Here is a 15988-nt window from a genome sequence, read left to right as displayed (position 1 = left end):
ATAGTTTAGCTTCCCAAACAGAGAAAGAATTTTACAAACTAGTTTAGTACTTTTAGGGCTTCTAGGCCTTCAGCCAGGCCAGGGCCTTCCTCTTTCTTTCTTGATTTGAGTATAGAAGTATAGACTAGCAGTTTCTTGCAGTTTCAACAGGGTCCTAAGAGAATGGCTCCTCACGCTGAGACCAAATATAGCCTTTTTGAAATAAGAATCTTAAGTTTTTTTCAACAGATCCAGTTTGTTTTTTCGTTTATTTATCTATTTATTACATTCAGACACACATAAAAATCTTTCATCTTTTAAATTAAATAATACAGTAAAAGTATATGTTATGTAGATGAATGCAGTTTTTTATGAGTCAATCAGTAAACTATATGCAACAGCAGTGAAAGTTACTCAAGCTGTGGACAGTGGAAAAGCAATAGATTGCTATAGACAACTAAACGATTATTATCTTTCTTTTTTTATGCAGACAAAAGAGGTACACCTATACCAGTAAATTATTTAAGTGAACATAAAATATGGAGAAGTTTGAAAACAAGGAAGTAGGAGGATGATGAAGTGTCCTAGACTAATCTTAAATTTATTAACATTTGTAATTGGTTCCTTACTTTACAAATTTAAAGAAGGAAATGACTTACATACATTGTTTTTGTATTGATTTTACATATATTACAGCTTGTAATCTATACAATAAAGTCTTTGATATTTATGTTTTTCACGCTACCTTCTATTATTTTTAAATAATTCTGTTTGAAACTACAAACTTTTTTTACAGGTAGAAAGCTATGTGTCATAATTTGAGGCTTACATAAAAACTCCTTCACCAGGAATGTCCATGTAATAGAACACCTTTGCCAACATTTATAACAGAAAAAAAACTATGTCAAGAGGATAACAATCAAGTATAACTGCATTTTTAAACAAAAACTCACTCAACAGTGGGTGCTTATTCAACTGGAACAACTTATTTACATAAAAAAATATCCCACATGACAAATGTGCCCACTTTCTAACGAGCGAAAAAAATACGAATAAAATAGCGGGAATTTACTATACGTCAGTGGATTACATGCAACGTTCCTCAGAAAAAGTAAAAGTGACTATGCATATGACAAAGGAACCAGATTTTGCAACCTAAACAAGGGCATATGAAAACATGTTTTTTCTACCATACCCGCAGCACACACTTAGCACGTACCTTCACAGTTTCACAGACACACTTCATGGCACTGTATTTAACACTAAATAATCATAAAATAAACGATTTAAATAAAATAAATTGTTCAATTACGACTGATTTCTTTGCTTGACAATACACAGGTAGGTACACATCTGTACCTGACAATTGACTGACAGGTATTTTGATTATCCTACAAAATACGCCTCAATGTAAACCCAATACAAGTTACATTACACCGTCGATACATTACATTTGACAGGATTATACTTACGTAGCAATCGTTTTCACGCTGTCATCGACCACATTTCACTTGAGATTATCGCGACACGATTCAACGTAACGTTGTACACTTTTAAAATCACTAATTGATTTGCAAAATTCAATGCAGGAAATAATAGGCCCTGATTAAATTAACCATTTCTTTCTCGCACTAAATGAAAAGAAACAACAAGGAAGAAGAGAGAACAAAACCGTATTTTATTTTTATCCTGCTGAAACAGCAGATGGCGCTTTGTTTGCTACTTGTTTTACGGATGCGTTCGGTCGGAGTGCAGAGTACGGATGCGTTCATACTGCGTTATAGATGTGAGAATAAAACTGGTTACATTTTTTTTGATAAATTAATATTGAATTTTATTCCCCTGTTGCTGCTATATTTATCTTTCATAATTAATGTATCTAAAAATAACTTTAGTGAGGATCGCTTCGTGAAGCTACAGAATCTTCCTGAGTTCAATTTTTTTACTAAAAATTATTTCACACACTAATCACTTGTCTTTCTCTTTTCAACACACCTTATTCTATAGGTTTCTCTCTACTTTTTGTTTTACATTTTGCATGCAATAATAAATTATTTCCGTGCTTCATTAACTCCGATTCTTAATTATTTCAGAGCGGCTCTCCGGGCCCGATCTTAAATAACCGGGTCTAACATTTTTATTGCTTACCGTATAGCAACAGAAAATGATATCTGAATAAAAAAGTTAAACTGTTTCGACTTTCATTTAGACTTCCACTTTGCTTCTCTTATATTAATTTAGATAGTTGAAGCCCCTCTCTAGTTGAACCAATTAAAAAAGTGAAATGTCAGTTGCAGTTTGTCTTTGCTTGCTTTCTGTCAAGAAATGTCAGAAATCAGCGACTGTGTGTACGATTAGTTTATAATATTTTTATATTTTTTTAACAAACTGTTTATATTAGTACGAGAAAACTTTATAACTAGACTTCTGACTTATATTGCTGTATATTTTAAATCATGTGTTACGTTATAGTAACTGGAAGGAGCTTAGCATGGCTTTTACTAAGTTTGGTAGCATTCATGTTAATTTTGACTGGTATTATGACTCCTAAATGGCTTATGGGCCAGCCTGTGGTGCTCAACGAGAAGAATGTCACTAGTTTTTATGTTCCTAGCGTCGGTATTTACAATAGGTAAGTTTTAGAAAAAGTTTCTCACATGATAAGTTGTGGTACAAAATTGTACCCATTTAATATCTTAAAAATATATTTAAAAATAATACTAAGCTTATAAAAAATGGGAATTTATAAGAATAAGAAATACAAGAGTAGTATTTTTTATATTATCAACACTCTTGTTTAATATATTTCAATGCAATGTGTAGAATGCATTCAATACATAACTATATTTATGTCTTACTGTTTAAACTAGTATAGTTTTCGACTGTTACATTAGTTATTCTAAACTTAAAATTTTTAACACACTTATCATCATCTGTCTAGCCTTTTCTCAACTATGTTGGGGTATGCCTCTGTGGATGCAGCTGAGTACCAGTGTTTTATAACAATTTTTAATATACTTCTATCCATCCATCAACAAATATAACAAATATAATAAACAAAATAATACTCTTCACAAAATAATTCTCTACTCTTGTTTGGTGTACTATATAGAATATTCCATCTATCTCTTCTTGTTTACAGATGTATCCGCATGAGAGATGACCATAATAACTGTGCTTCGTTCTCGTTCTACGGGCTAGCCACTGATGCTGAAGTGTACCCTACACCATGGAAGGCGGCCATGTTCTTCCTGTCTCTGTGTAAGTAGACCTCATCTATCCTGAAATGATGTGCTCACGGTGCCTTTTGTGTTAATGTGCAATAAATGTAATCATGGTTGTATTTGAGTGCAAAAATGATAGTAGGAGTGCACCATTTCAATTAGATGGTTTATAAAACCTTGTCATATTTACTGATGATGATCCTTTGATTACTTGTTAGCAATATGGTCTAAAGTTTGAGTAGGAACAGGCAAAAATAATTCTGGGTTTTGGAAGTAGTTCCACCTGCATCCAGAAGATAGATAAAATATAGTTGGTCTCCCAGGGATAGTCTTCTCAACTGTAAAATATTTACTTAAATTGGTTTAGTCGTTTCGGAACATTCAATGAAATTTTCCTCTTTATAATTTAAGTTACAAAAAGTCTGTTCATATATATGTGAATAAGCACTGGTATTAATTTCACTCACATTTACACAATACGTATTTGGTATGACATTAAGCAAATTATATCCTTATTCCTTAGTATCAAGGATAAGTATTGATTTATTCTCAAAGGATGTGTCCAGTGCTGCATACTTAATTAAACTCCTGCATTGATTTATTGCAAGTGAATAATAATGTTTTTTTGCAAGATAAAACACCTATTTATTCTTTAACTGGCTGTTCTACCCGCAATATGGGAATACCTCGTCTTTTAGCTAGGTAAAAAGTAGCCTAGCTAATCAGGCCCTATGTATGTCTCTATATGTCTAGAAATTACATCTAAATTGGTTCCGTAGTTTTTTGGTGAAATCACTCAGAGAGAGAGAGTTAATAAAGACGGAAGGATTTGTTTTTGTGTTAATTTAAATACATGCAGTTAACAGATTAATAAACAGTTTCTGTTACCAAAATCTTGAGAATGGTTAAAGGCTAATAAAAAACTCTTATGGCAGTTTGACCTTTCAAGCCAGCAAAAAGAAAAGTACTTGTATGTTATGCAATAGGTACAACGTAGGGTCCCACGTAAAAGTGGGGCATTGGTGAAATGCATATACGATTTAATATTCATATAACAGCCAGCAGCATGAGTTGATCCAAGGTTAAGCAACGCTTGGCACGGTCAGTACTTGGATGGGTGACCATCTATGTCATAACAAGTTCCTCCATAATATACATATTTCGGAAGGTACGTTAAATAGGCTGGCTTATATACATTGAACAGTCTTTACGGGAAGTCTGAAAGACTCGAAGCCATATCAGCCATATAAGAATATTTTACAAAGTAGTTTCGCCTATATCTCTGCACCTATGTATTCAATCACACTCGACTATATGCATGCAAATCTATTGTATAAAAATTCTTATCGAGAAGATGAAATACTGGCTTAAAATATGTTTGTTTAATCGTCCAAATTGTTGTTTACAGGTGCAGCCATACAATTCGCGACCGTGTTAGCGGGTGTCATGGCGTGCTGTGTGCAGTCTGTGTTTAAGAAGAGTGTCATTTCATTAGCTGGAGCCACTCAAGCACTAGGAGGTATGTAGCTATTATATGTATTGTAAATGAACTGATACTGATCAAGTCTAGATTGATTATAATTATTTATGGCTGAAAAATACGTAGGGAAAAAAACAAGTAAACTATGGTCTATTTAACATGTATATTTATGTACATGTATATTAATGGTATATTTAACAAAATAAATTATCTTTTATCTTTTTATCTTTTTTTTATCTTTTATGGATTGTCTGGTCTTCACTCTGTTATAAAAAGTGCCTTTTTAGCAGACAACTTTTTTTTAGTTAAAAAATTTCAGCAATCGATTTTAATAAAACTTGGCAATGATAGGTACACATATACATATACATGAGAATAACTCAAGGTTTACCTTTTATCCGGGCGTGGGAAGTGGTCCCCTCCACTGTCGTCACGCGCAAGTAAAACCGCGGTAGCTGATTATTTGTTAGTTCTTTCCACAAGATATTTCATTTAAATATGAATTTGACTCGGGCATCTAAGGCCCATAGTAACTGTCTGTCATAAATGACCATATTTTTAACATTACCAACCAACATGTTCCAGGTCTTTTCGGCGTGCTAGGTCTACTACTATACCCTTGGGGATGGGGAGCAACCAGAGTCAAAAGACTATGTGGAGAAAACTCTGAACCTTATATACCAGGGGACTGTTCTATTGGTAAGTTACTGTTGAAATGACCTTCGAGTACTCTCTCACTCTCTTGACACACGGATGCATGGATGCACCCCATGGAGAGCAAAATTATTAGCAGAGGTGCCATATCGGAAAATCTAAAAAAGTAGCACATCAAAATGCGGGTTTGCGGAAGACGAGGAACGTTATTGACTTCGCCCTTACACGCCTTCTTTGGAGCTAAAATTGTTGACAGACAGATGTATCTTAGAATCCGAACGCCTCGTTAGTTCACTCGTAACTGATAGTTTCGGTTATACTAGAAGATGGCGCCTGACCTACCTGCATTATAGCATGTCCGCTCATCTTTTCCTAGGTAAGCTAATGATTAGCTTGTGTTATGGGTGCTAACACAACTGAGCAAATATTTCATCCAGGTGTGGAAAGTTAAGTACATCCCACCAAAAACATTAAATGTAAAAAAAGCCAATCCTCTACGCAATTCCTCCACCGTAAAAAGTTTTGAGATCGCATAGAAGCCAAGTCCTGTTCAACTTTATTTGTAATAATAAATCAATATTTTGTGACTATATCAGTAGTTTTGTTCACTTTACAATAATATTGACTTGGCCATGAGCACAATAAACTACAAATATAATACAGCATATCTTGGAGAGGTGAAAGTCAAACATGAAGTTTAATATCACAGAATTAAATACTTTTAATTTATTCAATTGTTACTAAATGACCGACAGTCAGTTTCATCCAACATCAATGAACTGCACATGTACTATGGCGCATGTTTAGTCCATGGTGATCTCAAATTCCAATCAGTCCATAATCAGTCCAATCGTAAAATCATGTCCATATAGAATTTATCAATCCAATGGTATTTACACATTATTACGAGGAGCGACTTTTAACTTGTGCTCATGGCCAAGACAATATTATTGTAATGTGAACAAAACTACTGATATAGTCACAAAATATTGATTTATTATTACAAATAAAGTTGAACAGGACTTGGCTTCTATGCGATCTCAAAACTTTTTACGGTGGAGGAATTGCGTAGAGGATTGGCTTTTTTTACATTTAATGTTTTTGGTGGGATCTAATTTATTTTTTGTAGGTATCTTTCTTCTCTAAGTATGTAACAAATTAAATTAACTTACATGCAACTAACTAAATATATAACAAACTAAATATGTACACCTCTAAAGTAGCACGTAAACAACATTTTTTTAAAATAAAGTAAAAAATTTCGAAATTGGCGAATTTTTGAATCGAATATCTTTAAGAATAAAAGAGATTTATTTCAGAGGTAGATGGCGCAATCACATGAAACTATTAGTTTTTTTTAAGTACTACTTATACTAAGCTATGTAACGAAACCATAGCGCGATTTAGACCAGGACAACGCCATCTATCGAGCGAGCATGGAGTATTTATCGCACTGCATTAATATGAAAGATTTTATCATTATTCATTTCATTTTAACCTAGCTTTTTTATTCATATGTATGTATATTTAATACATAATAACAATATACCACACTACGTAACAATAAAACAAATAGTAACATTTTGTACATAAATAAATAACAAAGTTATCAATGCAGTCAAAATTCATACACAATGTTCTTGAAAAACCGCAAATATAAATTTGTTTCCTATTTTTTTATTAAGTTTTAAGGTTTTTATAATTTTCCCTTTATATGTAGCTAATAACCTATCTTGGTGCCAAATTTGAAGGTTCTAAGTTTGCTAGAAGTACCTTAGACTTTTGATGATCGGTCAGTGAGTCAGTGACAAAATGGTGTAACTTTGATCGCTCATAACTCGTAAACTATTTATTCAAATGTCTTGTAATTTTGAGACTGAGCTTGTTCTAATACTTACTCTTGGTCATCGAAAACCTAAACTCCTAGCTTTGTTCACATGGAAGATACAGGGGGCTGAAATAGCCGCGAAACGCTCCGAGAAAAGATGGTACGGCCGTGCCCGCTTTGCTCGAGTCTTGGCTGGGGCACTGCCGTGCCCTCAGATATAATTCTGGTTTGATGATATCTGGCCAGTTCAAAATATGTGTGTATTAATATACCTACATGCTCACTCCAATTACTTATTCGTACACAATTGACAAATAAAACATTTATTACTCGCAATAAATAAAGTTAATTATAAATCTTGTCCTATTTTTGTATAATTTTCCTTGTTGACAATATATATTGTGCCTACTCGAATTGTTCATCATTCATCATTGCCAAGGCACTCTTCGTTATATTAAAATAACTAAAACCGACTTTACTGGGCGTAAATAAAGAAACTTCATACAAGTTTTCTCAGAAATTACTTTCCTGTAATAAACGTGAAAAATTTACTCTAAGCGGTATTGAATTCTTCCACATATTTTTGTGCCAGTTTTTTAGGGTTCCGTACCCAGAGGGTAAAACGGGACCCTATTGTTTTCGCTCCTCTGTCCGTCCGTCAGTCAGTCCGTCCGTCTGTCATGAACCGTGATAGTTAGAGAGTTGAAATTTTCACAGATGATGTATTTCTGTTGCCGCTATAACAACAAATACTGAACTAGAATAAATTAAACATTTTGGGGGGCTCCCATACAACAAACGTGATTTTTTTGCTAATTTTTGCTCGATATCCATAAAGGAGATCATTCATTTCGTACCCAAAACTGAAAGTGCCGGCCAGAGTAAAAAAATACTTGATTCTTGTAGAGAATAATGCCCTGAACATTTTTTACTACTACAAGAATCGTCTACAATTAACCCCCCGGCTGCTATTTGACTTTGAAAATACCAAAAAATCCCACAATGTTTGGATCATTACATTACGGCCCCAAACTGGAGAAGGTAGCCGCTGCCTTCAAAGGACTCCTGGTCAACCTGGGAAGTCATCAAACGACCCCCCTCCCGCTGTGGGGAAGTCAGACTCTTACTGACCAAAACCCATCATGGGGAAACCAGGGCCGGGGTAATTCTTTCGAACAATCCTGCAGCCCCGATGCAGCCCCGATGCAGGCTTTGTCCCGCAAAAATATTGTACGATTCTTGTCGAGGATGCCCTGAAGATTTTTTACAATTATAAGGAACCTCTTCGGTTAACCCCCAGGCTACTGTTTGAGTTTAAAGTGGGAGAACCGTGAATAAAAAATCTATACTTGAATGTTATGGCAAATAACGTTCACAGTATTTTTTTAACCAACTTCCCAAAAAGGAGGAGGTTCTCAATTCGTCGGGATCTTTTTTTTATGTATGTTCACCGATTACTCGAAGACGCCTGAACCGATTTACAATTTTCTTTTTTTTTTGATAGGGTATACCTTCCAGGTAGTCCCATAATCACCAAGTCAGGACCCGATGATGGAAACCCTGAGAAATCGAGGGCAACTCTCGAAAATTGTAGGCGTGCATAGGTTAAAAACTTGACAATGAGGTGTACGTCTGATAACACTATGCAACAGTGAAGCTTTGGGGCTGACCTGATGATGGAGACGAGAGAAGGTGGAGGGAACTCGACAACTGAATATGTTAACTACCTCGTGTTTGGGCTTATATTATTTGTATTGACGAGACCTATGCAACTGTGAAGGTTTGGAGCTGACCTGATGATGGAGACCGGAGAAGGTCGAGGGAACTCGACAACTGAATACCTATGTAAACTACCTCGTGTTTGGGCTTATATTATTCGTATTAATGAAAACTTTCCACAAATGTGGATAGTGACAACTATGCTTGTCACTGAAAAGCCAAAAATAAAAAACTTTTTTTAAAAAAAACAGTGTCTAATGGATGTTCCTGAGTTTATACGCCACCGACTTCTAGGCCGATGCACCTAAGAATAGCTTTTTTTTGCATTTCAGTGTTTTTGGGAGTCGGTTATATTTTTTTGTTAACTGTCCGAACGTCTACGATTACGGCCCCTGCTACACTGATTAGCTCCGATTAGCCTCTTACTGATTTAAACCCACCATGTTCCTTGTGACCATGTAGCCAGGCCGCAGTAACTCTTTCGAACAATCCCGCAGCCTCGGCAGGTTTTGGCCCTGGTGGGGACCTGGGGTTTGCTAACTCTCTGAGGAGGGCGTAAACAATGCATGCCGACGACACATGTTGTCTCCAAGGAGACAGAGGGACTATGACCCACTCAATAATTCTATAGGGGCGAGGGGGAATGGGATGCCTTCGTCTCCTTCTGTGAAGCATGCCAGAGAAGGAGGCGGAGGAATAACTGAGAGTTCGCGCATCTCATCCCAGCCGCTGCCGTGGACGTGGAAGATACCACGCGCATCGTTTGTCGAGAAGACTCCCGGCACCATAGATGTCGGTCTGTGGGCGGTGAGTTTAGGGAGGCTCATCGTCCCTCCGCCTCCTTGGAAACAACAGGCCTGTTTCGGCGGCGAGCGTTGACCCAAGCCCTCCTCAGACAGTCAGCAAACCCCAGTGGGGCCCGCCAGGGCTGCGGGATTGTTCGAAAGAGTCCGCGGCCCTGGTACATTATCAGAAGGAACATGACATGGTTTAAATCAGTAAGTCTCCTCGGTGTGCAGCAGTAGGGGGGGGGGGGGGAGGGCATATCGTAGACGTTCAATTAGTTAAAAAAATACTGTGGACGTATTTGTCGTAACATTCAAGTATAGATTTTTTATTCACGGTTCTCCCACTTTAAACTCAAATAGCAGTCTGGGGGTTAACGAAGACGTTCCTTATAAAAGTAAAAAATCGTCAGGGCATCCTCGACAAGAATCCTACGATATTTTTAGCGGGGACAAAGCCTATCGGGGCTGCGGGATTGTTCGAAAGAATTACCGCGGCCCTGGTTTCCCCATGATGGGTTTTAGTCAGTAAGAGTCTGACTTCCCCACAGCGGGAGGGGGGTCGTTTGATGACTTCCCAGGTTGACCAGGAGTCCTTTGAAGGCAGCGGCTACCTTCTCCAGTTTGGGGCCGTAATGTATGCTCCAAATATTGTGGGATTTTTTGCTATTTTCAAAGTCAAATAGCAGCCTGGGGGTTAATTGTAGACAATTCCTGTAGTAGTAAAAAATTTTCAGGGCATTATTCTCTACAAGAATCTACTATTTTTTTCTTCTGGCCGGCACTTTCATTTTTGGGTACAAAATGTTCGAGACTTGAATGATCTCCTTTATATAGAATATTAATTTGGATGGTACGGAACCCTACGTGCGCGAGTCCGACTCGCACTTGGCCGGTTTTTACCGCGTACAAAGCACCCGCATATAAAGTCATAAAAAATCCAGTCAATTTCATATACAGATATACATATAACTAACAAAATTTTTGTTTGTTTTTTCTGTAAAAATTGCAGAACCGATTGAGATGGAAATTGAATGAAATAATAAATAAAAAAACATTGGTAATTGGTGCGAAATCATCAAATGACGGCACCCGCTGTGGGTGCAGCGTGAGGGTTCGTCAGACTCTTACAGACTAAAACCCACCATGTTCCTTCTGGAGCCCTTTATGTACCAGCGACGCGGTAACTACTAAAATAGACTATGACTAAAAGAGACTATGACCCTTGAGTTTGTTTCGGCGTTTCTTCTCAGGGATCAGTCAGTTAGGAAATGCCGGCCTCAGCGTTCGTAAAAGTGATGTAATGTCCAACTTGCAAAATAAACAATTTCATTTCATTTCATTAACTCAGATGTCTGTTTTTCGTGTGTGGTTGTTAAATCTTGGCCAAATACGCCTTGATGCTATCTAAATCCGTTAATAATATGATTAGGTAGCTATATTATTGTAAAATATATATCATCTATTTTATTCCCATATACATATTCCAATGTTTCCAATATACAACATGTAACTTAATTAACGCACATCCTGAAATTAGTTTGTTCAGAATCGTTTACTGAATCGATTTATATCATTTTTAATATAGGTAATTTTTTATCCCAAAAATAATTAAAACTGCGGAAATTATTGTCATATTAACCCTGTACAGTCAAAACAAATTCAAATATGTAGACCGTAACTCAAAGTAATAAGACTTCGTGTATTGTCGGCTTTTTCCGTAGTTTCGTTATGTTGTGTCGAGTCGAGCGGCGCGCGGCGCGATATTTGCGTGCGTAGTCGTATGACCAAAAAGTTCTCCAAGAATTGGTATAACTAATTTAGTAAATAACAATGCATATACATGTTAAATTAAAAATTCAGTGTATGTATTATGATTATAACAAAATATTCTAATTGGGGTGTTTGAGGGTGTGCGTTAATTACGTTACATGTTGTATATCTCTAAATTCGTATCTCTCTTTTCAAGGTTGGGCACTCTTCGTAACAGCAACAGGGGTAGCTCAGATATTCCTAGCGAGTGCACTTTCGAAGACAGCCGACAAAGCCGCTAATTCTGACAAGGTACAATTCCAGATGGACGAAGGTAAACAATTGATTTGTTTAGCCTGATTTACGGCTTAAATGTTTACAGAAAGCGTTGACAGCCGGTTGTGTAAAAAACGGTTTTGTAAAATTGGAGCCGGTTTTGTAAAATTGTATGCGGTTTTGTAAAATTGGATGCGGTTTTGTAAAATTGCATGTGGTTTTGTAAAATTTGAATAAGGTTCTGTAAAATTGTATCCGGTTTTGTAAAATTAATGTAAAAACAGAGATTTTGTATTTATTCCCAGGAAGCGTTTTTACTTCGTATAACGTAAAAAGCATAATATAAATCAAACATTAATTTTATGTGGCAAAATGTAAAATTGCTACAAACCACTGTAAATGTATTGACATTTTGGTGTAATCTGTACCTACATATTTATAATACATTTATCTATTAATAAGTATTAATTAATATTTGAAATGGAACTGCTTTTTAGTAGTTTTCGAAGTATGTTTTGGGTAGTTGATATTAGTAACTCTGAATGTAAGTATGCCCTTCTTTCACACCAAAACTGCTGAACCACAGACACTGCATGGTACACAGATCCTTGAGGGTCCTTGAAGAAAGACACAGGCTTATCTAAGTAAGGATTTTAGTAGTTCCCGCGGGTTTTGGTACATATGCCAAAACCAACAATCAAAGTCAAGGCTCTAATGATCTTGATCTAATCGTTAATGATGTCAACTACCCAACTACAAATAGGTATAAGATGGTTTATAAGTTATACGCCTCTCAATTTATAAACAACGACTGAATAACAAATTGCGTCCAATCGACTGAAATTATTCATGAATCTCATGGTTTTTTACATAGATTTTTGCAAAAAGTATTATTTTACCATTAAAAGTGCCTTCTTGATATTTTAAGAATTCTCATTTTGGTCACCCATCTATAGAGTGGTCGCAATTAGCGCAACTTAACCTCTCATTATTGTCTGTATATTTAACTGTTAACTTAGGGTCCGTTCAGACAAACCGGCTCGGAGAGCATCGGCGCGCATTTTTCTTTTCACACAGACCGGAATCGGCTCCCATCGGCTGCGTATGATGCAATCGGAGCCAAACGTCAGCAAGACCGAGAAAAGTACTTTTCTTAGTTACGCACTTTTTCTTGTAGTTTGGCTCCGATTGCATGCTCTTTAATGCTCGCACAGCCGGTTGGCTCCGGTCTGTGTGCGTTTTGAATGCTAGCTGCCGACTGCAACTGCCGACTTGCAGCGATTTATTTGCTATGTAGTAACTATGTCAGTAATACAAGCTGTTGATTTGCATCCGTGCCATAGTCAAGGACGTAATTATGCTAATGATTCTCGACCCAAATCAACAAAAAAATTGGTACGTATTTTTTTTTTTTTTCGGAATTCCGCCAATGTCATCTAGCCGTATTTGAACTTGGCGCGTGTGTTACTGGCCTTAAAACCGTGCTGTGCCTTCACACAAACGCAAACACAAAGCATACGCAACGATCATTCATAATTTTCATTCATAAAATTGGATTAATTCTGAAATACTACGACATTACAATGACAAAAAAGCAGTACATATTAGCTATTTCCCGTCCACTGTAATTCCAATCGAGTATTTACGTATTTTATGACCTCCTCCTGAAGTATGGCACAAATGCAAATCAACACCTTGTATGTGCTACCAAGTTATTTGGCAGTATATTTTTATCTATATATTTAGCACTATTTTCTTAGTAATTGTTTACATTAAATTATAATATGTACATGCGAGGATATCAATTGGTTAGAATTTGATTATTTCCCAGTATTCATCATTCATAAAATCGTAAAAAGAGAATCATACATTTTTTTATTACGGAAACCATAGACTGATTTTTAAAATTCCACATTCATTTAATTTTTATACAAATAGCATAAACAAATATAGTTTTTTTGAAACATATATTATATGCTAAAATTATATTTATAATATAGAAAGTGTATTTTCCTATAATAATAAGTAGTCTTTATATCGTAAGTCACAAATTAATATCAAAGAAATGTTAGTAAATACTCACGTTATTGTATCCTATAGTATTTATATTACCCATAGCTATTTTAATTTTGCTTTCGTCAAATAAATATCATATATTAGGGTTAAAAAGACCAGTTTTTGGCACCAGAAATAGATTTGTTCCTTCCCAGTAAAATAAAATTATAAGAACTGATATTTGACTGATTGTAGCTAAATTAAGAAATAAGTTTTAAAAATTAAATTTGTAAGTGATCAAGGTATGTTTTTGGTTCCAAAAATTGGTTGTTCATGTTTATAATTTTTACTTACTTATTATTATAAATGTGTAAGTAACTATGTAAGTCTGTCGAGCTTTCACCGAAAAGCTTCTGCACTGATTGAAGAATGAACAGTACTCGCTGCAGTAAACCCGAAACTTACGTGGGAAGAGGGAAGTGGACGGGGAAGGATCTAAAGCCTTTCCTCGGGTCTGGGTTTTACCTACGGCCACTAGCGGACAGCACTTCTAGCTAGAGGGTTTTATAGTTTTTGAATCGCGCGGTGGACCTGGTGGCGACAAGAATATTTTGACAGACCCATTGAAATGGAAATCGTTCACAGATAGTCTAGATCCCGAGAAAGGACTTAGGCTACTTTTTATCCGGATACGGGAAGGTTTTTCCGAGACGCGGGTGGGCCCGAGGGAAACAGCTAGTATATTATAATAATTTATTTATTGTTTATAATTTATAATAATTTATATATTGTATTGACATCACATTTATTCTTTAATCATCCTCCTGCCCTTATCCCAATTTTTCATTTGGGGTCAGCACACCATGTTTTATTCTTTAATGTTAGTATTAGTTTTAGGTGCCATAATATTATGCACTAGCTTCTGCCAGCGGTTTCACCCGCATCCCGTGGGAACCTCTGCACGAACCCGGATAAAAAGTAGCATATAGCCTTCCTCGATAAATGGGCTATCTAACACCGAAAGAATTGTTCAAATCGGACCAGTAGTTCCTGAGATTAGCGCGTTCAAACAAACAAACAAACAAACTCTTCAGCTTTATAATATCAGTATATAATATAGATTGGTTTAAAATTTACGAAGTTTTGGTGTATTTTTTGTATGTTTTTTACATAATTAGCAAATGTGTTGAGACTGAAAAAGTGTATATGTACTTTTAACTATTTAAAAAAAAACTTATTTTTGGCCTCATTTTTACTTACAGGAGCTTTTTTGTCTTTTTCGCCAAAATCTATATAAATAAAAATGAATTGTTGTTCGTTAGTCTGATTAAAACTCGAGAACGGCCGGGCCGATTGAGCTGATTTTGGTTTTAAAATGTTTGTCGTAGTCCAGGGTAGGTCTAAACGGTGAGCAAATAAGGAAAAGGCGGTACGAAGTTCGCCGGGTCAGCTAGTATTAAAATAATTGCAATTATGTAAAAAATATAACATTAAAATAATCTTCAAAATAATTAGTACAAAAAGTCATGTGACAGTATTATTTTTTCATTTTCTAAGAATGTTTTCCATTGGTTGTAACATAAATAAAAAAACGCAATTTTCAATGACACGCACATTCAAAAGATATATTTTTTCTTGTATAATATAAATATGAATAAATGGAAATTATATGAGAGAAATACCTATAATTATATAAATTACTGTCAACAAGAAAATGTATTTAACATACATATATTTTTTTGTCAGTGTTTAATTGTAACTAAGCCAAAATTCACTGACAATATAAAAAGTTTTCTTAAAACAACTGCTATCTCCCGAGCCTTTTCCCAACTATGTTGTGGTCGGCTTCCAGTCTAACCTGATGCAGCTGAGTACCAGTGCTTTACAAGGAGCGACTGCCCTATCTGGCCTCCTCAGCCCAGTTACCCAGGCAACTCAATACCCCTTGGTAACACTGGTTGTCAGACTTACTGGCTTCTGACTACCCGTAATGACTGCCGAAGATGTTCAAATGACTGCTGTCCATTAACTTTTCGGTTCAATTTTCAAAGTAAACAGTTTTTTTTTTAAGGAAAACTAACGTTTATGTTGTTAGTGAAAATTGGCTCTGATGTTTTTTTATGATTGTTTCGACTATAAAGTCTAAAGGACTATAGCGTCCCGAATATTTGGGAAGCGAACGTGGGGCCGAAGCCAACACGCTGAAGCCCTTTTGAGACAACTTTAATGAAATGGTGACACAATATTAAAAGGTGAAACGGACAATTTAATTTATTATGATTTTTATACCGTTTAG

General features: G+C 35.8%; 2 protein-coding genes across 7 annotated transcripts in view; one reads left to right on the top strand and one right to left on the bottom strand.

Moving 5' to 3' along the window:
* LOC124643345 (cullin-1) overlaps positions 1-1688 on the bottom strand; it is a 38806-nt gene extending 37118 nt beyond the window's left edge. For 2 of the 5 annotated variants that reach the window (XM_047182294.1, XM_047182297.1), the window contains exon 1: positions 1452-1688. The gene's annotated coding sequence lies outside the window, so the exon portion shown is untranslated. Of the gene's footprint in view, positions 1-1174; positions 1357-1451 lie in introns of those variants that run through there. The other 3 variants (XM_047182293.1, XM_047182296.1, XM_047182295.1) reach the window with 2 other exon arrangements.
* Positions 1689-2290: 602 nt separating this feature from the next.
* On the top strand, positions 2291-12278 carry LOC124643552 (LHFPL tetraspan subfamily member 2a protein). Of its 2 annotated transcripts, XM_047182565.1 has the most exons (6): positions 2291-2611; positions 3122-3240; positions 4612-4722; positions 5269-5382; positions 11639-11816; positions 11953-12278. In XM_047182565.1, exons 1-5 carry the CDS (start codon positions 2436-2438, stop codon positions 11779-11781), a joined length of 663 nt encoding a protein of 220 aa, XP_047038521.1. In that variant the 5' UTR covers positions 2291-2435; the 3' UTR covers positions 11782-11816; positions 11953-12278. The 2 variants fall into 2 exon arrangements, with proteins under 2 accessions (XP_047038521.1, XP_047038520.1); XM_047182564.1 differs by having other exon boundaries at positions 11639-12278.
* Positions 12279-15988: the final 3710 nt, after the last annotated feature.

Source organism: Helicoverpa zea, chromosome 27, assembly GCF_022581195.2.
Source record: "Helicoverpa zea isolate HzStark_Cry1AcR chromosome 27, ilHelZeax1.1, whole genome shotgun sequence".
Taxonomy (NCBI): domain Eukaryota; kingdom Metazoa; phylum Arthropoda; class Insecta; order Lepidoptera; family Noctuidae; genus Helicoverpa; species Helicoverpa zea.
This window is presented reverse-complemented; position numbering and strand designations above follow the sequence as displayed.

What these genes read in the sequence shown, in the direction of transcription:
- LOC124643552 (XM_047182565.1), top strand. Translation starts at nt 2,436, where the DNA reads ATGTGTTACGTTATAGTAACTGGAAGGAGCTTAGCATGGCTTTTACTA. An exon ending in CATGTTCTTCCTGTCTCTGT is followed by an intron (nt 3,241 to 4,611) that starts GTAAGTAGACCT and finishes TGTTGTTTACAG; the next exon opens with GTGCAGCCATACAATTCGCG. An exon ending in ACCAGGGGACTGTTCTATTG is followed by an intron (nt 5,383 to 11,638) that starts GTAAGTTACTGT and finishes TCTCTTTTCAAG; the next exon opens with GTTGGGCACTCTTCGTAACA.